At 44.8% G+C, this 24654-nt stretch overlaps 1 protein-coding gene across 1 annotated transcript in view; it reads right to left on the reverse strand.

Moving 5' to 3' along the window:
* Positions 1–721: 721 nt before the first annotated feature.
* OTOG (otogelin) overlaps positions 722–24654 on the reverse strand; it is a 288440-nt gene continuing 264507 nt past the window's right edge. Inside the window, exons 52-54 of the mRNA XM_088458241.1 lie at positions 6707–6752; positions 3811–3890; positions 722–2270 (exon numbers count right to left, since the gene is read on the reverse strand). Coding sequence (XP_088314367.1) covers positions 2070–2270; positions 3811–3890; positions 6707–6752 — 327 coding nt within the window. The 3' untranslated portion in view covers positions 722–2069. The remainder of the gene's footprint in view (positions 2271–3810; positions 3891–6706; positions 6753–24654) is intronic.

The raw sequence follows: 24654 nt of genomic DNA on the forward strand, positions 1-24654 counted from the left end.
TTCAGCATTGGACATGTTCCCCCCTAGTGTCTGTGCACCCAGGCAGAAGCCTCTTCTGCCCACCCTGCATTAACCACCAGCTGAAAAGGGCTAAAAAGAAGCTGTTTTCTATGTGAATCCTGGACGAGTGGAGATTGTGACGGGTGTACGGCACAATGGATGGGCCGGATCCAGGGATGAGCGCTAATGCAATTTTTATGCAGATCAAGCGATGGTTTGCCATTGGGCATACGTGTAAGCCGCACTGTGACTTGTTTGCAATTACGCGCACACAAAGGATCCGTTCGCAAAGTGAGCGACAGGTAGTCAGCGTGGGGGAGGGGGGGGTAATAAAACGCAGGTGTGTCGTGCCGTTTAAACGCCGCTGCATGAATTAGTCACTGCGATCTCCTACGTAGCATGACAGCCCTCTGCGTGTCAGGAAAGAGCTGCAGTGTTTGCTGCATGGGCAAGAAGGCTGCACGATGTGCGTCGATGTTGCCAATATTTACACAGGTAAGCGATGTCGGACGCAGGTGAGGAGGCAGTGGTGGGCGTCCCTATGCTCGGGTGATCTTTGGAACTATTAGCATGTTTTCACAGCTGCATACGCTACGTAGATCGCATTAGCGTACATCGCTGAATTAGGCCCTATGTACGCTGCTTTACTCACCATTGAAAGACAACACTTAGGGCTCATTTTACATCATTATTTTATTTTCAACAGAATGTGCATTGTGGTCTCAGTCTCTGGCTACGCACAAAATAACTTAACAAAAGTCAAGCTTAGTACAGCAGGTTTCACATGTTCACAACTTGTCAATCCAGCCTCAAAGGAGATTTGCTGCATATATAGTCTCTCTCTGTGCCAGTCACATGACTTCTGATTGTAAGCTCTGCGGAACAGTGTCCCATGAACAGTTTTCCCTCATTACGGTACCGACCCTTATATGAAAAGCCTGATTGGTAATGTAATCTCCCATGATATTGTAATGACAGTAATAGCAGTTATTTGTGACATAAATGAGATCTGGAACTTGGCACTATTGTCTTAGATTTCTGCCATTGTCCTGGTGATATTTAGGTTACCAGTGAGGCAGTACCATCAGGAAGCCAGAAGGTCTTATTATCTGAAAGCTCTTTGTAGAGCGCCTCCTGCAGTTTACAACACTGTACTGCGCCAAAAATAAAATTCTTCCCAGATACAGTATGTCGGACTGGTTGATCCCTTAAACAATATTTTAACATTTATGGTTTTCATGGCAATAGCCACATATATTATGAAAACAGGTTCACTGGCCAGATACCATTACAAGATGTCATTCAACAGATCTGGCTGTCAGAGGGCCTGAATTGGCCAATAGAGATCCCTGAACAAAAGTACATAATGGAATCTTCTGGAGCACTCATGAAAGCGTTGTCCACGGCCCTATATTCTAGCGCTGTTCGTTCAATCTGCAGAGTGATTTCTTGATCCACAATTCAGTTTTGTACACTCAGAGGAGGTAAACGGTTCCATGTTAGCGGGATTACCGTGGTACATCCATTTTCCCGCTGACCAATCTATGGTAATGAGCAGTGGAACCGGATGCTGTTCCCACTGTTACCATATCTCCGTATTCAGGCCTTCCAATTGGTCGGTGCTTGGCGCAAAGGTCACAGACACATTTGCAGTGGCGTTTGCCAATGGTGTAATGACGTAAATAACAGCATTTCTGTCTTGAGCTAAGTTGAGACGGCCATTCAGGAAAAAACAGGACACAATGCAAAGGGATAACAATGTTTTCATCAGGGATTTGGCTGAAAGGGTTTTACACAAAAAGTTGAGGTTCTTCTAACGCACTAAAAAGGCGGAAGCAAAAAACACCTCCACGTATCTCCGTCCGGATGTAATTTCGATTTGATATAAATGTCCTTTACAGGCATTGGCACTTGTCTTTAGAAAGTGGGCTCCGGCATGGAGGCTGGAGGAGGCAGAGGAGCATAAAAGTCTGGTAATTTGACAAAAACTTGTATCTGAGATCAGAGGGCATTTGCCAAAGACAAGGTAGAGTTTGTGTGGTGGGTGCTGTATTCCTGCGACACAGGTCTTATGACCACTGGCAGGAACAGTCTGTTGGCTCCTGGATGGAATAATTGACCCAGGTTGAGTTCCCGCTGCAAAATAACTGCACGACCCGTCTTTGCAGGCCCAGCTCCCGGCAGCACTTGCAGAACCGGGCGTACGTATTGATGTTGTAATTATAGATGCTGGCGGACGGGCACTTTCCGTCACACGACACAATATTCACCTGAAGCAAAATAAGAGTGTGTTTAGCAGCTGGGAGTTATTACATTCATTCATTACATGAAGTCACAATGTTTGATTGTCAATCAAACCAAACGCCAAATATTTATTGGCTGGCATAGGGCCTGATTCAGTACGGATCGCAATAGCGGTTACTCACGCAGTCTCACTGCGATGATATGCTAATCCTCTGCGATCGCTAGGCCGTCGCAGCACAACATAAGGACGACCACCGTACCTTACACACATCCGTAATACTTAGCAAGCCTGCGAAACCATCGGTACAATAGAGTACCATCGCAGCCTCACTTGCACAAGCTCTGACCTTACTCAGGAACTCCTGAAACGGTGCTTCCTGTCAATCACTCAGCGATTGGTCTGCGTAGTCACTGCGATCACAGTCCCGTTCGCAGTGAAGTGTTTGCACATGCGCAGAAGGCAATAATCGGCCGATTGCGTGCGTAATCGCAGTTGAGATCCTTACCGAATCAGGCCCATAGGCAGGGGTAAATGCAGAATTTTTATAGGGGGGGGTTTACACACACACATATACTGTGTATGTATATATACTGTATATATAGTATATACACACATACATTAAACACACATACATATATACATTGCATACCGACCCTTACCTTGCAGACCATACAGGCTGGCACCATGTCATTAGGCCCCTCACCCTCGTGTGAAAATGCTGCGATTCGCGGGACAATCGAGAGGGGGCTGAGCCAATTGATGCAACTCTAATGGAATTGCGTCATATTGGCTCCGCCTCTTCCTGACTGACCAGCGAATCACGCCATTTTGCTGTGAGGGGGATGTGGCTTAAGAGCATGATGCCTGCTCTCAAGTCTGTCAGGGAAGGGTTTCTGGGTACTCAGAAACCCCCCCTGCGTGTGCTACTGATAGACCGGAGGGAGGCTGCTCTGTGACATGATCTGCTCAGGAAAACATATATTATAAATGTCGGTTATTTGTCGCTGCGACAATAAGAGGACTCGTTACTGAGGCTCTAGGGGAGTTTAGATTGCAGATGTGCTATATATTTAGTTTTGCATTGGCTGACAGGCTGATCAATGCGTGCCGGAGCCCAGTAAACATGCTGCATCTTATAAAGGGGCAGGAATTATTTACAAGCCTCTGATGGGTGTATCAATAAACTACAATCCCATCATGTGTGACCAGGCGTTTAATGCAGAAAACGCCAGTAAAACAGAGAGGGCACAGAACACATGCAGGTATCAATCACACACAGCTTCAAGGCCGCCATTGTCAGCGACTATCGGGTTTCACAGCATCATTTCATGGACTACTACAGACTTCTGCAGATTCTCCCAAGATGTCATGTCTGCCTGGCCTTCCCGGCTGTCAGTTCGCTCTATACATAATGTATACAATACAGTGTAATAGGCAGATTATACTGTATATGAATTATACCCTAAATTGCAAATGGTACAAATCAGCTGCAATTTACACCCGGATATTAGCCTCACTGGTGATTCATCAGTTACCGTATCGGAGGCGGCAGAAATGTCACTTACCGGCGTGTTACTTCTGCAGTCGTTCTTCCTGATCGTCATCCTGACTGTTACTCTCTTACAAAACTTTCCGTCTTCCTTACCTGGAAATAAAGGGGTGACACTGTTTTAGTGTCTGCAGACATTTAGGCCCGTATTCAATTTGAGGCGAAAAATCCGGACTTTTCGCCTGCTGGACTTTTTTAGCCTCCTTCACCTGTTTTACAGGCGGAAAAGTATTGCGCGCGTCCCCGCTTATCCCCGTATTCAATTTCTAAGGAAGCGAAAACGGGACCGGGTCGAAACTAGAACAGGCGAACAGTCCTGTCAATTTTCGGGAAATCATCCTGGCACCCCTCTAATGATGTCCTGGCATGGGGGATCACTATGGATACCCGTTTTTGCCTTCTGAAGCGAAGTCGGGTGTTCAAATAGCCACGGCAGGTGCATAAATGCGGCTTTGAAGAACGTGGTAAAGAAGAGCATTTAGTCATTTTTTGGGGGGGAAAAATAACTATGTCCATCAAATTTGGGGCACATGATAATGGGCGCAAGCATATTTTTAGGTCCCTAAAATGATTTTTAAAAATTCTTCAAAAATGCACCTGCCGCTACCACCCGCAATGAAGAAAACAACTGCCGCATATTTGGGAAACCCTCTGGAATTAATTTTGCTACTTTAAAAGTTTTTCCCCCATTTTTTTTTTTCACCCCCATTTTTTGGGGTGTCCCAATTTTTTTTTTTTTTATAATTTTTTTGTTTTTTTTTTGACCCACATTACTTTTATGGGACATTGTCGGCTATTTTTTTTTTTAAGCCTGCACCCCTAAACCCCAATTCTGCATTTTTTCTCGGTACCTATTCTGTGGAGAAAACGTATCCCCGTTTTTTACAAAGACTTTTCGCAACCGGCGTATTGAAATTGAATACGGGGATAATTAAAACAGGCAAAATGATGTTGCAGGTTTTCGCCTCAAATTGAATACGGGCCTTAGTTTCTTACCTAAAACTAATCCCTGTGCGGTTACAGCGCAGCCCAGTGTGTCTGGTGCACGATGAGCGGAGTTTCGCTGCAGCTGCTCTGCGACAAAAAAAAATACGGGATGCTACGCCTCTCTGAGCATTTCAGCCGCGCCTGGGCTGCTCGCTCCATATGGTGTATAGATGCTAGGGACCAAATGTAATAGGGTGAGAGTGTAGAAAATATGATGACATGGCCAAGAGCAACACTGTCACTGAGGATGCTCTCCAGGTCCCCAACGTAAGCAGCGGTGTCTGAGAAATTTCCAAAGGGGGAACCTGGGACGCTCCCAGAGCTAGCACTGACTCTGTCACTGTCACAGCAGGAAAAAAAAACAGAACCGGAATAGAACCGGAAAATGGTGTTACTCTTAGTACAGAGGCAGGCTCGGCACCCATGGTTCAAATTAAATGCAATATCTTAACCAAGGTCATCTCACCCAATGGCAAAACTCAAAACATTACACTAACACTATTCAACTCCCCTACACCACACACATTACATTAACACTACTTTCTGCACTCTAACACCACTACACACTCTACACTAACACTACTGATACCTGTACCTCTAACACCGGTATGCAGTCGGGAAGCCGGCGGACCTAATCCCGACAGCAGGCTTCCCGACTGCTTAATCCCGGTGAGGGTTAAATGACAGGCGTCTAAATCCAGATGCTTGTCATTTTACCGACGCCGGGAGACCGGCGCCCGGCATCCTGATCGAAGGGACCCCGAGCGCGGATATCCGCTAGAGGGTTAGGTTTAGGGTTCCCGGTTAGGCACCCCAGGGGGGGGGACTTAGGGTTAGGCACCCCCCGGGGGACTTAGGTGTAGGCGGCGGGGAAGGGGGGGTTAGGTGGGCACTTAGAGGGGGGATTAGGGTTAGGCCCTGGGGGGAAGGTTAGGGTGATGCACCCTTAAGGGAGGGTTAGCGGAGTGAATTAGGTTAGTCAATACTTACCTTAGGGATGATCGGGATTTTCACCCATGTCGGGCAGCCGCTGTCGGGTTTCTGACCGCCACACATGCGTCCAGCGGTAAATCATACCGATTCCCTAACACCACCCCACACTCAACACTACTGATACCTGTACCTCTAACACCACCACACACATTACACTAACACTACTGATACCTGTACCTCTAACACCACCACACACTCTACACTAACACTACTGATACCTGTACCTCTAACACCACCACACACATTACACTAACACTACTGATACCTGTACCTCTAACACCACCACACACACTACACTAACACTACTTATACCTGTACCTCTATCACCACCACGCACATTACACTAACACTACTGATACCTGTACCTCTAACACCACCACGCACATTACACTAACACTACTGATACCTGTACCTCTAACACCACCACACACACTACACTAACACTACTGATACCTGTACCTCTAACATCACCACATACACTACACTAACACTACTGATACCTGTACCTCTAACACCACCACACACATTACAATAACACTACTGATACCTGTACCTCCAACACCACCACACAAAATACAGTAACAGTACTGATATCTGTACCTCGAACACCACCACACACATTACACTAACGCTACTGATAGCTGTACCTGTAACACCATCACACACACTACACTAACACTACTGATTGCTGTACCTGTAACACCACCACACACACTACACTACTGATAGCTGTACCCTCTAACACAACAGCTGAGTGACCAGAGGAGCTGCAGTTCAGGTGCATTGTGCAAGTCGCATCTATAAATCAGGGATGAGCAAACCTGTCATGTCTTACAACCTGTCTCTGAGCCCATGGTATATGTGGCACAAGGTTCTTGGCTCACTACGTGTACAAGCGCTACAGGTGCTGATGTATAAAGTTATTTACTTACAAGTTTTACAGCATCCATCTAAGAACGACACAACATATCCTCCCATCTAGAAGTAAAGAAAAACATTGTAAAGAATGAATTTCAGTTCCGTAAATAGCCCCCAGTGCAGCAAATAAATGTCTGTATTAGATTAATGACACTAACCCCAAAATCTCTGACTCTGTGAGCGTGTTACACTGTTATGTGCTGGATTACAGTTGGACAGAAGTATCATGTACAAAATGCGTAGGGAAATATGGTGCACTGCACCTTTGGTAATAATTATAGTTACACGTAACTTGCACCTGAGGCCCCTTCCCAGGCGGGGTGGATCATGTATGATCATGTGGAAGCTCGGTATGCACACCTATATAAAGGTGTATCTTTAATGCATCCCCAAAGCTGGGTACACACTTGAAAGTCATGACGATCTAGCAACGGCCCGATACAATACAATGATATATCGTGACATCGTACAGCCTACATAATCCGCCATACGGGCACTCAATATATTGTGTTTGGAGATTGTTACGGAGGCGTACATTCACATCGTCCCATCTGACGTGCAGTACAGGATGATGTATGTAAATGACAGATTGGAATGGTCATGTGGAGTGGTCACAGGTACTGTACCATGATTACATGACATATTGGGTAGTGTGTGTCCAGCTTAAGGCTGTTGAAAAGATAGGTCATGATGATGACAGCAGCTACTGCTCCAAATCACTATAACCTGGGGCTGGTTCGCACAAGTAAGGGGACAAGCAGCGTGGGGTTACCCATGCTATGATAGTAAGCAGGCTCAACTGGCTCACTCCTATAATAGGGAAACCTGGAAAGTGAGGTCCCACTGTCATAGAGCTCCAGCCTGATCAGCACATGGCAGGTGGAATTCGGAAGCCCCCATCTCATAGAAACATCCAAACCCTACTGAATAGAAGCAGGAGTTTTCCCAAAGCCCGTGGGGCAGTGGGTGCCAGGATGATGCCAGTTAGATCAATAAAACAGAAACACAACTGCTTAGCCAATCGCAAACCTTTCCCACACTAATCATTTGTAACTAGCTGAGCAGCTGGCGATCATATAAATTGAGGTCAATAAAATTGAGGCTACAGCCACAAGCTGAACAGACAGGAGCTGGGGCAGATTGACACGTGGGCCTACTATTACTGATATAAAGTGATGTTTAGCTTGGTGCTGGATTCCACTTTATCAAGACACACCCATAAGGCCTGTCCCCATCGCTTAAGACTATAACTCTGTTGTTGCTGGTCTAGTTTTTGAAGGTAGAAAGGGGGCTTTGCCACCGAAACGTCGCTGTATTGCTTGAGTGATGTCACAATAAACACTTATGTGTTTCTATTCCACTTAGGAATGCCGTTATTTTACACACGTGTGTATGTGTAATATATATATATGCAGTGGAGAGTCTAGGAGCATTACAGTGTGGCATAATAGTGTAAAGGGCATAATAGTGTAGCATAATGTATAAAGGTCATTACTGAGTGTTGCATAATGTATTATATGGGGCATTACTGTGTGTGGCATAATGTAATATAAAGGGCATTACTGTGTGTGGCATAATGTAATATAAAGGGCATTACTGTGTGTGGCATAATGTAATATAAAGGGCATTACTGTGTGTGGTATAATGCATTATAAAGGGCATTACTGTGTGTGTTATAAAGGGCAATGTTTTACAAAGGGCATTACTGTGTGTGGCATACTGTGTAAGGAGCATTACTGTGTGTGGCATACTGTGTAAGGAGTATTACTGTGTGTGGCATACTATAAGTGGCATTACTGTGTGCAGCATTAGTTTGCGGGGGGCATTAGTAAGGGGCATTACTGTGTGTGGGATACTGTGTAAGGGGCATTACTATTGTTCCTGCAAAAACATCCTGTCCTGAGCCTTACCCACTCACGGGTCGCAGTATCCCCGCAGTGGAAAAAGTTGCGGTTACCGATCACCACAGCATCTGTTCACCGTGAGAGGAGAGCTTGGGAAAATCCCAGCACCTCCGTAAGTGCTGGGCACGCCTCCAAGTGTAATGAATTGGAGGTGTTCTGCAAGGACATGCCCCTCCCCGATCCATCGCGCCCGCTTTTGAGGGACCTCGCCATCTATGCAAGAAATGTTTTCTTTTTGGGAGGAGGGGGGGGGCGCACCACACCAATGGGAACTTTAGCCCTGAGCTCCACAAGGTGTATGTATATGTGCGTGTGTATATTATTTATATATATATTTATATATATTTTTTTATATATTATACATGTTTTGGACTCTACATTATCACAAGGTATACAGTTATCTGTGCTGCCCGGATTGCACCCTGGCATAGCACTATGCGAGGGGAGACATCTTGGGCACTTATATTCAAGAAGTAATATTTTCAGTCAACTGATTATCAGCTTCTTTCTAAGAAATATCAATCCACATCCCCATCCATTACCGTCTCTGCCGGGTGACTCGTCTGTGATATATTTCACCTGTGGATCTGATCATTATTCATTATGTAAAGCAGTTATGTTGCAGCGGCCCCAGTACACAGCGAGATAAGAATACACAACTGCCACATGCAGCTACAATACACCGGCATACTAGAGAAGCATAGCTTGCCATGTATATAGCGGCCATACAAATTAACACTGATAGTAAAGCGCAATTCACATATTTAACAGCTTAGCATCGTTAAAAGGAAACTATCATCAAGAATGTATGTATTCAGGGTACTGTATACCGGGCTCATTTAATAGTGCACATCGCACATTTTGTACATTTGACTACTGATGTTTTTGCTGCCTTCTGATGGAAGTAATTTCATTGCGACTGCGCAGAGTGAGTGTGAAACGGAAGATATCTGAGCTCGCATGTTCCCTCACGTGCCGCCATCCACGGTTACGGTGCGTGTCATTTTGTGCCCCACTCTACAGTTACCTTTAGGGGCATATCCAATTAGACGTAAGGTTCTTTTGCCGTTTGCAAGGTTGTAAGTATTCAATTACCCGCAAGAATTTCAGCCGCAGTAATTTCATTAGGCATTAACACAGCTTTTTTCTCGCAGTTTAGGAACAGGTGCAAAGGTGGGAGAAGTCACCAAATTAAAGGTCAAGATGTTGGGATGTCATTCGGAACCCCTGTGACGCCCTCCCTTATAAGTAATTAGGCAAATAGAGGTTTTCAATTCGCCTAATTGGGCCAATAATTACATGCCATTATTGGGGTATTATTCTGCAAAGTGCAGAATGATGGGTTAAAGAATGTTAGACAGGTATATAGGAGTGCTGTTTGGGTGGGACAGGTATATGGGAGGTGCTGTTTGGATGGGACAGGTATATGGGGGTGCTGTATATATGGGACAGGTATATGTAGGGCTGTTTGGGTGGGACAGGTATATGGATGTGCTGTATGGGTGGGACAGGTATATGGGGGTGCTGTTTGGGTGGGACAGGTATATAGGGTTTTGCATGGATGGGACAGGTATATGGGGGTGCTGTTTGGGTGGGACAGGTATATGGGGGTGCTGCATGGGTGGGACAGGTATATGGGGGTGCTGCATGGGTGGGACAGGTATATATAGGGGTTTTGCATGGATGGGACAGGTATATGGGGGTGCTGTATGGATGGGACAGGTATATGGGCGTGCTGTATGGGTGGGACAGGTATATGGGGGTGCTGCATGGGTGGGACAGGTATATGGGGGTGCTGTATGGATGGGACAGGTATATATAGGTGTTTTGCATGGATGGGACAGGTATATGGGGGTTTTGCATGGATGGGACAGGTATGTGGGGGTGCTGTATATATGGGACAGGTATATGGGGGTGCTGTATGGGTGGGACCGGTATATGGGGGTTCTGCATGGATGGGACAGGTATATGGAGGGCTGTTTGGGTGGGACGGATATATAGGGGTTCTGCATGGATGGGGCAGGTATATGGAGGGCTGTTTGGGTGGTACAGGTATATGGGGGTGCTGTATGAATGGGATAGGTGGTTTTTAAAAAAATGTTTTAAAGTGGCTTCAAATAACAGGCATTTCATGCACCCCAAATTTAACTACAGCATTTATAAAAAAAAGTTTGCGTTCTATCATTTTGTCAGCCATTTGACCCATTTTAAAAGCTAAAAATATTTTTCTTTGGGACAGAAATATACATCTATACTGTTATCCAATATTTTTGGGACATTTTTGAAGGTACAGACTGTTCTCCCCATTTATTTAAAATTTCTCGCAAGTTATTGAAAAAAAATAATTGCGCCCAATTTTTTTCAATTGGATAACGCAGGGAACAGGAGCTCGTACTCAAAAATGATTGTGATTGCGAGTTCAGTTTTTACGGCCAATAGAATATGCCCCTTTGTGTACCTATGTAAATATGATAGCATTGTATAACCACCAGGTTTCACACACACAGGTGCCAGTGTTCGTAGTCGATCCGCATTCACAGTGATGGGGCGTGCGTACAGAATGAGCATTCACCAAGGGGTTAATGATTTTCAGAGCATTCATATGGAAAGCGCCATCAGCCTTATAGAGGCCCATTTGTATGAGGCCTCAGGCAGCAGAAAAATCAATAATGTTTTACGAATCATGCCCGCTGCGGGGCATCTGGTCATACTGTCGACATTCAGAAGCTTGACTTTGTTAATGATGACATGTAGATGTCGACATTTAACATTTCGGCACCAGAATGTGACATACAGTTTTCTTGGGTCAGGCTAAAATTAGCAAAACACTGTATGTTGACATTCTGGTGTTGACATGTTAACATGTTGATATAATGAACACGTTATCATTCTATCCATGTCGGCATTTTGATATCGACTTTCTGAACCTGTCGACCTTCTGTACATTTGTACTCTGAATAATGTACCTGCTTCAAACCAGTATGGTAGTTTCCTTTTAGTGCCCAACTATTGTTGCAGATTAAAAGACCACATACAGAACAAGCATCAGGATTACTACACAGGAACAACTGCAGCTATGCACTTATGGGAGAGCGACTAAGGGGACCGATGAGCCTCTTATACAGTATATCACATTTATAGCTATATTATTGTACAGAGAAGGGCTGGGCCACCCATGTGTCGCAATCATATGTGTATAGCCACGATACATAGAACATACACAGCCTCCCTAGACCAGGCCAGCGCAAGAATTAAGCCGGGTACACACTGGAGCGATAATCGGGCCGATTTGGCCAAATCGGAATGACAAATCGGGCAGTGTGTATGCCTGATTTGCGCGGTCACATGCGATATCGTGTGATTGGCCGTGCTGCACGGGCAGTCACACGATATCGCATGCGGCGCCATACATGGATGGAAAGAAGGATTGTTCCATCGTTCATTAATTTGGATAATTTGTGCCTGCAATCGTGCGATGTCCAGGGTGAAGACAAATCGCCCTGAACATTGGACCGATTGCCGGTCGCTCCAATGTGTACCCAGCTTTAGGGGGAGATGTCTCAAAGTTTGGAGAGAGATAAAATGGAGAGAGATTACAACCAATCTGTGCTTAACTGTCATCTTACAGGCTGTGTTAGGAGCTGATCGGTTGGTACTTTATCTCTCTCCACTTAATCTCCCTCCAGGCTTTGATACATCTACCCCTTAAGGAGAATGAATATAAGTCTGGGTCACCATGGTTGTATTGCTATCCCTCTATTGCTTTCCTTAATCCTTTTCTTTTTTTTTTTTTTTTTTAATATAGAGATGTGTTCTCATACATGTAGCTTCAATAAGCCACGCAGTGCGACTTGCCTGGCGTGAGTGAGCTGCCAGGTCCCGTGAGACTCTGCTAGCGCCGGGCGTCTTTGTTGCGTCTTTTTTTCGCCAAAAATGCATGTGATGCAACTAGGACGCACCAGCAGACTGTACAGATTAATGTGATATGTGACACTTGTACATCTGTGTGCGAATGAGTCTGTATATGGGAGACTGTGCTGAGTAATGTTATATGTGACACCTGTATATCTGTGTGCTCCTGAGTCTGTATATGGGAGACTGCGCTTAGTAATGTGATATGTGACACCTGTATATCTGTGTGCTCCTGAATCTGTATATGGGAGACTGCGCTGAGTAATGGGATATGTGACACCTGTACATCTGTGTGCTCCTGAGTCTGTATATGGGAGACTGCGCTGAGTAATGTGATATGTGACACCTGTATATCTGTGTGCTCCTGAGTCTGTATATGGGAGACTGTGCTGAGTAATGTGATATGTGACACCAGTATATCTGTGTGCTCCTGAGTCTGTATATTGGAGACTGTACGGATTAATGTGATATGTGACACCTGTATATCTGTGTGCTCCTGAGTCTGTATACTGGAGACTGTACGGATTAATGTGATATGTGACACCTGTATATCTGTGTGCTCCTGAGTCTGTATATGGGAGACTGTGCTGAGTAATGTGATCTGTGACACCTGTATATCTGTGTGCGACTGAGTCTGTATATGGGACACTGTGCTGAGTAATGTGATATGTGACACTTGTACATCTGTGTGCGAATGAGTCTGTATATGGGAGACTGTGCTGAGTAATGTTATATGTGACACCTGTATATCTGTGTGCTCCTGAGTCTGTATATGGGAGACTGCGCTTAGTAATGTGATATGTGACACCTGTATATCTGTGTGCTCCTGAGTCTGTATATGGGAGACTGCGCTGAGTAATGGGATATGTGACACCTGTACATCTGTGTGCTCCTGAGTCTGTATATGGGAGACTGCGCTGAGTAATGTGATATGTGACACCTGTATATCTGTGTGCTCCTAAGTCTGTATATGGGAGACTGTGCTGAGTAATGTGATATGTGACACCAGTATATCTGTGTGCTCCTGAGTCTGTATATTGGAGACTGTACGGATTAATGTGATATGTGACACCTGTATATCTGTGTGCTCCTGAGTCTGTATACTGGAGACTGTACGGATTAATGTGATATGTGACACCTGTATATCTGTGTGCTCCTGAGTCTGTATATGGGAGACTGTGCTGAGTAATGTGATCTGTGACACCTGTATATCTGTGTGCGACTGAGTCTGTATATGGGACACTGTGCTGAGTAATGTGATATGTGACACCTGTATATCTGTGTGCTCCTGAGTCTGTATATGGGAGACTGCGCTGAGTAATGTGATGTGTGACACCTGTACATCTGTGTGCTCCTGAGTCTGTATATTGGAGACTGTACGGATTAATGTGATATGTGACACCTGTATATCTGTGTGCTCCTGAGTCTGTATATGGGAGACTGTGCTGATTAATGTGATCTGTGACACCTGTATATCTGTGTGCGACTGAGTCTGTATATGGGACACTGTGCTGAGTAATGTGATATGTGACACCTGTATATCTGTGTGCTCCTGAGTCTGTATATTGGAGACTGTACGGATTAATGTGATATGTGACACCTGTATATCTGTGTGCTCCTGAGTCTGTATACTGGAGACTGTACGGATTAATGTGACATGTGACACCTGTATATCTGTGTGCTCCTGAGTCTGTATATGGGAGACTGTGCTGAGTAATGTGATCTGTGACACCTGTATATCTGTGTGCGACTGAGTCTGTATATGGGACACTGTGCTGAGTAATGTGATATGTGACACCTGTATATCTGTGTGCTCCTGAGTCTGTATATGGGAGACTGCGCTGAGTAATGTGATGTGTGACACCTGTACATCTGTGTGCTCCTGAGTCTGTATATGGGAGACTGCGCTGAGTAATGTGATATGTGACACCTGTATATCTGTGTGCTCCTGAGTCTGTATATGGGAGACTGTGCTGAGTAATGGGATATGTGACACCTGTATATCTGTGTGCTCCTGAGTCTGTATATGGGAGACTGCGCTGAGTAATGTGATATGTGACACCTGTATATCTGTGTGCTCCTGAGTCTGTATATGGGAGACTGCGCTGAGTAATGGGATATGTGACACCTGTACATCTGTGTGCTCCTGAGTCTGTATATGGGAGACTGCGCTGAGTAATGTGATATGTGACACCTGTATATCTGTGTGCTCCTGAGTCTGTATATGGGAGACTGTGCTGAGTAATGTGATATGTGACACCAGTATATCTGTGTGCTCCTGAGTCTGTATATTGGAGACTGTACGGATTAATGTGATATGTGACACCTGTATATCTGTGTGCTCCTGAGTCTGTATACTGGAGACTGTACGGATTAATGTGATATGTGACACCTGTATATCTGTGTGCTCCTGAGTCTGTATATGGGAGACTGTGCTGAGTAATGTGATCTGTGACACCTGTATATCTGTGTGCGACTGAGTCTGTATATGGGACACTGTGCTGAGTAATGTGATATGTGACACCTGTATATCTGTGTGCTCCTGAGTCTGTATATGGGAGACTGCGCTGAGTAATGTGATGTGTGACACCTGTACATCTGTGTGCTCCTGAGTCTGTATATTGGAGACTGTACGGATTAATCTGATATGTGACACCTGTATATCTGAGTGCTCCTGAGTCTGTATACTGGAGACTATACGGATTAATGTGATATGTGACACCTGTATATCTGTGTGCTCCTGAGTCTGTATATGGGAGACTGTGCTGAGTAATGTGATCTGTGACACCTGTATATCTGTGTGCGACTGAGTCTGTATATGGGACACTGTGCTGAGTAATGTGATATGTGACACCTGTATATCTGTGTGCTCCTGAGTCTGTATATTGGAGACTGTACGGATTAATGTGATATGTGACACCTGTATATCTGTGTGCTCCTGAGTCTGTATACTGGAGACTGTACGGATTAATGTGATATGTGACACCTGTATATCTGTGTGCTCCTGAGTCTGTATATGGGAGACTGTGCTGAGTAATGTGATATGTGACACCTGTATATCTGTGTGCGACTGAGTCTGTATATGGGACACTGTGCTGAGTAATGTGATATGTGACACCTGTATATCTGTGTGCTCCTGAGTCTGTATATGGGAGACTGCGCTGAGTAATGTGATGTGTGACACCTGTACATCTGTGTGCTCCTGAGTCTGTATATGGGAGACTGCGCTGAGTAATGTGATATGTGACACCTGTATATCTGTGTGCTCCTGAGTCTGTATATGGGAGACTGTGCTGAGTAATGGGATATGTGACACCTGTATATCTGTGTGCTCCTGAGTCTGTATATGGGAGACTGCGCTGAGTAATGTGATATGTTACACCTGTATATCTGTGTGCTCCTGAGTCTGTATATGGGAGACTGCACTGAGTAATGTGATATGTGAGACCTGTATATCTGTGTGCGACTGAGTCTGTATATGGGAGACTGTGCTGAGTAATGTTATATGTGACACCTGTATATCTGTGTGCTCCTGAGTCTGTATATAGGAGACTGTGCTGAGTAATGTGATATGTGACACCTGTATATCTGTGTGCTCCCGAGTCTGCATATGGGAGACTGCGCTGAGTAATGTGATCTGTGACAGCTGTATATCTGTGTGCTCCTGAGTCTGCATATGGGAGACTGCGCTGAGTAATGTGATCTGTGACACCTGTATATCTGTGTGCTCCTGAGTCTGTATATAGGACACTGTGCTGAGTAATGTGATATGTGACACCTGTATATCTGTGTGCTCCTGAGTCTGTATATGGGAGACTGCTCTGAGTAATGTGATAAGTGACACCTGTATATCTGTGTGCTCCTGAGTCTGTATATGGGAGACTGCGCTGAGTAATGTGATATGTGACACCTGTATATCTGTGTGCTCCTGAGTCTGTATATTGGAGACTGTACGGATTAATGTGATATGTGACACCTGTATATCTGTTTGCTCCTGAGTCTGTATATAGGAGACTGCGCTGAGTAATGTGATATATGACACCTGTATATCTGTGTGCACCTGAGTCTGTATATGGGAGACTGCACTGAGTAATGTGATATGTGACACTTGTACATCTGTGTGCTCCTGAGTCTGTATATGGGAGACTGCGCTGTGTAATGTGATATGTGACACCTGTACATCTGTGTGCACCCGAGTCTGTATATGGGAGACTGTGCTGTGTAATGTGATATGTGACACCTGTATATCTGTGTGCTCCTGAGTCTGTATATGGGATACTGCTCTGTGTAATGTGATATGTGACACCTGTATATCTGTGTGCTCCTGAGTCTGTATATAGGAGACTGTGCTGAGTAATGTGATATGTGACACCTGTATATCTGTGTGCTCCTGAGTCTGTATATGGGAGACTGTACGGATTAATCTGATATGTGACACCTGTATATCTGAGTGCTCCTGAGTCTGTATACTGGAGACTGTACGGATTAATGTGATATGTGACACCTGTATATCTGTGTGCTCCTGAGTCTGTATATGGGAGACTGTGCTGAGTAATGTGATCTGTGACACCTGTATATCTGTGTGCGACTGAGTCTGTATATGGGACACTGTGCTGAGTAATGTGATATGTGACACTTGTACATCTGTGTGCGAATGAGTCTGTATATGGGAGACTGTGCTGAGTAATGTTATATGTGACACCTGTATATCTGTGTGCTCCTGAGTCTGTATATGGGAGACTGCGCTTAGTAATGTGATATGTGACACCTGTATATCTGTGTGCTCCTGAGTCTGTATATGGGAGACTGCGCTGAGTAATGGGATATGTGACACCTGTACATCTGTGTGCTCCTGAGTCTGTATATGGGAGACTGCGCTGAGTAATATGATATGTGACACCTGTATATCTGTGTGCTCCTGAGTCTGTATATGGGAGACTGTGCTGAGTAATGTGATATGTGACACCAGTATATCTGTGTGCTCCTGAGTCTGTATATTGGAGACTGTACGGATTAATGTGATATGTGACACCTGTACATCTGTGTGCTCCTGAGTCTGTATATTGGAGACTGTACGGATTAATCTGATATGTGACACCTGTATATCTGTGTGCTCCTGAGTCTATATACTGGAGACTGTACGGATTAATGTGATATGTGACACCTGTATATCTGTGTGCTCCTGAGTCTGTATATGGGAGACTGTGCTGATTAATGTGATCTGTGACACCTGTATATCTGTGTGCGACTGAGTCTGTATATGGGACACTGTGCTGAGTAATGTGATATGTGACACCTGTATATCTGTGTGCTCCTGAGTCTGTATATTGGAGACTGTACGGATTAATGTGATATGTGACACCTGTATATCTGTGTGCTCCTGAGTCTGTATACTGGAGACTGTACGGATTAATGTGATATGTGACACCTGTATATCTGTGTGCTCCTGAGTCTGTATATGGGAGACTGTGCTGAGTAATGTGATATGTGACACCTGTATATCTGTGTGCTCCTGAGTCTGTATACTGGAGACTGTACGGATTAATGTGATATGTGACACCTGTATATCTGTGTGCTCCTGAGTCTGTATATGGGACACTGTGCTGAGTAATGTGATATGTGACACCTGTATATCTGTGTGCTCCTGAGTCTGTATATGGGAGACTGCGCTGAGTAATGTGATGTGTGACACCTGTACATCTGTGTGCTCCTGAGTCTGTATATGGGAGACTGCGCTGAGTAATGTGATATGTGACACCTGTATATCTGTGTGCTCCTGAGTCTGTATATGGGAGACTGTGCTGAGTAATGGGATATGTGACACCTGTATATCTGTGTGCTCCTGAGTCTGTATATGGGAGACTGCGCTGAGTAATGTGATATGTGACACCTGTATATCTGTGTGCTCCTGAGTCTGTATATGGGAGACTGCGCTGAGTAATGGGATGTGTGACACCTGTACATCTGTGTGCTCCTGAGTCTGTATATGGGAGACTGCGCTGAGTAATGTGATATGTGACACCTGTATATCTGTGTGCTCCTGAGTCTGTATATGGGAGACTGTGCTGAGTAATGTGATATGTGACACCAGTATATCTGTGTGCTCCTGAGTCTGTATATTGGAGACTGTACGGATTAATGTGATATGTGACACCTGTATATCTGTGTGCTCCTGAGTCTGTATACTGGAGACTGTACGGATTAATGTGATATGTGACACCTGTATATCTGTGTTCTCCTGAGTCTGTATATGGGAGACTGTGCTGAGTAATGTGATCTGTGACACCTGTATATCTGTGTGCGACTGAGTCTGTATATGGGACACTGTGCTGAGTAATGTGATATGTGACACCTGTATATCTGTGTGCTCCTGAGTCTGTATATGGGAGACTGCGCTGAGTAATGTGATGTGTGACACCTGTACATCTGTGTGCTCCTGAGTCTGTATATTGGAGACTGTACGGATTAATCTGATATGTGACACCTGTATATCTGAGTGCTCCTGAGTCTGTATACTGGAGACTGTACGGATTAATGTGATATGTGACACCTGTATATCTGTGTGCTCCTGAGTATGTATATGGGAGACTGTGCTGAGTAATGTGATCTGTGACACCTGTATATCTGTGTGCGACTGAGTCTGTATATGGGACACTGTGCTGAGTAATGTGATATGTGACACCTGTATATCTGTGTGCTCCTGAGTCTGTATATTGGAGACTGTACGGATTAATGTGATATGTGACACCTGTATATCTGTGTGCTCCTGAGTCTGTATACTGGAGACTGTACGGATTAATGTGATATGTGACACCTGTATATCTGTGTGCTCCTGAGTCTGTATATGGGAGACTGTGCTGAGTAATGTGATCTGTGACACCTGTATATCTGTGTGCGACTGAGTCTGTATATGGGACACTGTGCTGAGTAATGTGATATGTGACACCTGTATATCTGTGTGCTCCTGAGTCTGTATATGGGAGACTGCGCTGAGTAATGTGATGTGTGACACCTGTACATCTGTGTGCTCCTGAGTCTGTATATGGGAGACTGCGCTGAGTAATGTGATATGTGACACCTGTATATCTGTGTGCTCCTGAGTCTGTATATGGGAGACTGTGCTGAGTAATGGGATATGTGACACCTGTATATCTGTGTGCTCCTGAGTCTGTATATGGGAGACTGCGCTGAGTAATGTGATATGTTACACCTGTATATCTGTGTGCTCCTGAGTCTGTATATGGGAGACTGCACTGAGTAATGTGATATGTGAGACCTGTATATCTGTGTGCGACTGAGTCTGTATATGGGAGACTGCGCTTAGTAATGTGATATGTGACACCTGTATATCTGTGTGCTCCTGAGTCTGTATATGGGAGACTGCGCTGAGTAATGGGATATGTGACACCTGTACATCTGTGTGCTCCTGAGTCTGTATATGGGAAACTGTGCTGATTAATGTGATCTGTGACACCTGTATATCTGTGTGCGACTGAGTCTGTATATGGGACACTGTGCTGAGTAATGTGATATGTGACACCTGTATATCTGTGTGCTCCTGAGTCTGTATATTGGAGACTGTACGGATTAATGTGATATGTGACACCTGTATATCTGTGTGCTCCTGAGTCTGTATACTGGAGACTGTACGGATTAATGTGATATGTGACACCTGTATATCTGTGTGCTCCTGAGTCTGTATATGGGAGACTGTGCTGAGTAATGTGATCTGTGACACCTGTATATCTGTGTGCGACTGAGTCTGTATATGGGACACTGTGCTGAGTAATGTGATATGTGACACCTGTATATCTGTGTGCTCCTGAGTCTGTATATGGGAGACTGCGCTGAGTAATGTGATGTGTGACACCTGTACATCTGTGTGCTCCTGAGTCTGTATATGGGAGACTGCGCTGAGTAATGTGATATGTGACACCTGTATATCTGTGTGCTCCTGAGTCTGTATATGGGAGACTGTGCTGAGTAATGGGATATGTGACACCTGTATATCTGTGTGCTCCTGAGTCTGTATATGGGAGACTGCGCTGAGTAATGTGATATGTGACACCTGTATATCTGTGTGCTCCTGAGTCTGTATATGGGAGACTGCGCTGAGTAATGGGATGTGTGACACCTGTACATCTGTGTGCTCCTGAGTCTGTATATGGGAGACTGCGCTGAGTAATGTGATATGTGACACCTGTATATCTGTGTGCTCCTGAGTCTGTATATGGGAGACTGTGCTGAGTAATGTGATATGTGACACCAGTATATCTGTGTGCTCCTGAGTCTGTATATTGGAGACTGTACGGATTAATGTGATATGTGACACCTGTATATCTGTGTGCTCCTGAGTCTGTATACTGGAGACTGTACGGATTAATGTGATATGTGACACCTGTATATCTGTGTGCTCCTGAGTCTGTATATGGGAGACTGTGCTGAGTAATGTGATCTGTGACACCTGTATATCTGTGTGCGACTGAGTCTGTATATGGGACACTGTGCTGAGTAATGTGATATGTGACACCTGTATATCTGTGTGCTCCTGAGTCTGTATATGGGAGACTGCGCTGAGTAATGTGATGTGTGACACCTGTACATCTGTGTGCTCCTGAGTCTGTATATTGGAGACTGTACGGATTAATGTGATATGTGACACCTGTATATCTGTGTGCTCCTGAGTCTGTATATGGGAGACTGTGCTGATTAATGTGATCTGTGACACCTGTATATCTGTGTGCGACTGAGTCTGTATATGGGACACTGTGCTGAGTAATGTGATATGTGACACCTGTATATCTGTGTGCTCCTGAGTCTGTATATTGGAGACTGTACGGATTAATGTGATATGTGACACCTGTATATCTGTGTGCTCCTGAGTCTGTATACTGGAGACTGTACGGATTAATGTGATATGTGACACCTGTATATCTGTGTGCTCCTGAGTCTGTATATGGGAGACTGTGCTGAGTAATGTGATCTGTGACACCTGTATATCTGTGTGCGACTGAGTCTGTATATGGGACACTGTGCTGAGTAATGTGATATGTGACACCTGTATATCTGTGTGCTCCTGAGTCTGTATATGGGAGACTGCGCTGAGTAATGGGATATGTGACACCTGTACATCTGTGTGCTCCTGAGTCTGTATATGGGAAACTGTGCTGATTAATGTGATCTGTGACACCTGTATATCTGTGTGCGACTGAGTCTGTATATGGGACACTGTGCTGAGTAATGTGATATGTGACACCTGTATATCTGTGTGCTCCTGAGTCTGTATATTGGAGACTGTACGGATTAATGTGATATGTGACACCTGTATATCTGTGTGCTCCTGAGTCTGTATACTGGAGACTGTACGGATTAATGTGATATGTGACACCTGTATATCTGTGTGCTCCTGAGTCTGTATATGGGAGACTGTGCTGAGTAATGTGATCTGTGACACCTGTATATCTGTGTGCGACTGAGTCTGTATATGGGACACTGTGCTGAGTAATGTGATATGTGACACCTGTATATCTGTGTGCGACTGAGTCTGTATATGGGACACTGTGCTGAGTAATGTGATATGTGACACCTGTATATCTGTGTGCTCCTGAGTCTGTATATGGGAGACTGCGCTGAGTAATGTGATGTGTGACACCTGTACATCTGTGTGCTCCTGAGTCTGTATATGGGAGACTGCGCTGAGTAATGTGATATGTGACACCTGTATATCTGTGTGCTCCTGAGTCTGTATATGGGAGACTGTGCTGAGTAATGGGATATGTGACACCTGTATATCTGTGTGCTCCTGAGTCTGTATATGGGAGACTGCGCTGAGTAATGTGATATGTGACACCTGTATATCTGTGTGCTCCTGAGTCTGTATATGGGAGACTGCGCTGAGTAATGGGATGTGTGACACCTGTACATCTGTGTGCTCCTGAGTCTGTATATGGGAGACTGCGCTGAGTAATGTGATATGTGACACCTGTATATCTGTGTGCTCCTGAGTCTGTATATGGGAGACTGTGCTGAGTAATGTGATATGTGACACCAGTATATCTGTGTGCTCCTGAGTCTGTATATTGGAGACTGTACGGATTAATGTGATATGTGACACCTGTATATCTGTGTGCTCCTGAGTCTGTATACTGGAGACTGTACGGATTAATGTGATATGTGACACCTGTATATCTGTGTGCTCCTGAGTCTGTATATGGGAGACTGTGCTGAGTAATGTGATCTGTGACACCTGTATATCTGTGTGCGACTGAGTCTGTATATGGGACACTGTGCTGAGTAATGTGATATGTGACACCTGTATATCTGTGTGCTCCTGAGTCTGTATATGGGAGACTGCGCTGAGTAATGTGATGTGTGACACCTGTACATCTGTGTGCTCCTGAGTCTGTATATTGGAGACTGTACGGATTAATGTGATATGTGACACCTGTATATCTGTGTGCTCCTGAGTCTGTATATGGGAGACTGTGCTGATTAATGTGATCTGTGACACCTGTATATCTGTGTGCGACTGAGTCTGTATATGGGACACTGTGCTGAGTAATGTGATATGTGACACCTGTATATCTGTGTGCTCCTGAGTCTGTATATTGGAGACTGTACGGATTAATGTGATATGTGACACCTGTATATCTGTGTGCTCCTGAGTCTGTATACTGGAGACTGTACGGATTAATGTGATATGTGACACCTGTATATCTGTGTGCTCCTGAGTCTGTATATGGGAGACTGTGCTGAGTAATGTGATCTGTGACACCTGTATATCTGTGTGCGACTGAGTCTGTATATGGGACACTGTGCTGAGTAATGTGATATGTGACACCTGTATATCTGTGTGCTCCTGAGTCTGTATATGGGAGACTGCGCTGAGTAATGTGATGTGTGACACCTGTACATCTGTGTGCTCCTGAGTCTGTATATGGGAGACTGCGCTGAGTAATGTGATATGTGACACCTGTATATCTGTGTGCTCCTGAGTCTGTATATGGGAGACTGTGCTGAGTAATGGGATATGTGACACCTGTATATCTGTGTGCTCCTGAGTCTGTATATGGGAGACTGCGCTGAGTAATGTGATATGTGACACCTGTATATCTGTGTGCTCCTGAGTCTGTATATGGGAGACTGCGCTGAGTAATGGGATATGTGACACCTGTACATCTGTGTGCTCCTGAGTCTGTATATGGGAGACTGCGCTGAGTAATGTGATATGTGACACCTGTATATCTGTGTGCTCCTGAGTCTGTATATGGGAGACTGTGCTGAGTAATGTGATATGTGACACCAGTATATCTGTGTGCTCCTGAGTCTGTATATTGGAGACTGTACGGATTAATGTGATATGTGACACCTGTATATCTGTGTGCTCCTGAGTCTGTATACTGGAGACTGTACGGATTAATGTGATATGTGACACCTGTATATCTGTGTGCTCCTGAGTCTGTATATGGGAGACTGTGCTGAGTAATGTGATCTGTGACACCTGTATATCTGTGTGCGACTGAGTCTGTATATGGGACACTGTGCTGAGTAATGTGATATGTGACACCTGTATATCTGTGTGCTCCTGAGTCTGTATATGGGAGACTGCGCTGAGTAATGTGATGTGTGACACCTGTACATCTGTGTGCTCCTGAGTCTGTATATTGGAGACTGTACGGATTAATCTGATATGTGACACCTGTATATCTGAGTGCTCCTGAGTCTGTATACTGGAGACTGTACGGATTAATGTGATATGTGACACCTGTATATCTGTGTGCTCCTGAGTCTGTATATGGGAGACTGTGCTGAGTAATGTGATCTGTGACACCTGTATATCTGTGTGCGACTGAGTCTGTATATGGGACACTGTGCTGAGTAATGTGATATGTGACACCTGTATATCTGTGTGCTCCTGAGTCTGTATATTGGAGACTGTACGGATTAATGTGATATGTGACACCTGTATATCTGTGTGCTCCTGAGTCTGTATACTGGAGACTGTACGGATTAATGTGATATGTGACACCTGTATATCTGTGTGCTCCTGAGTCTGTATATGGGAGACTGTGCTGAGTAATGTGATATGTGACACCTGTATATCTGTGTGCGACTGAGTCTGTATATGGGACACTGTGCTGAGTAAT

The sequence above is a fragment of the Taudactylus pleione genome, unplaced genomic scaffold (assembly GCF_031769625.1).
Source record: "Taudactylus pleione unplaced genomic scaffold, aTauple2 ptg000820l, whole genome shotgun sequence".
Classification (NCBI taxonomy): Eukaryota; Metazoa; Chordata; class Amphibia; order Anura; family Myobatrachidae; genus Taudactylus; species Taudactylus pleione.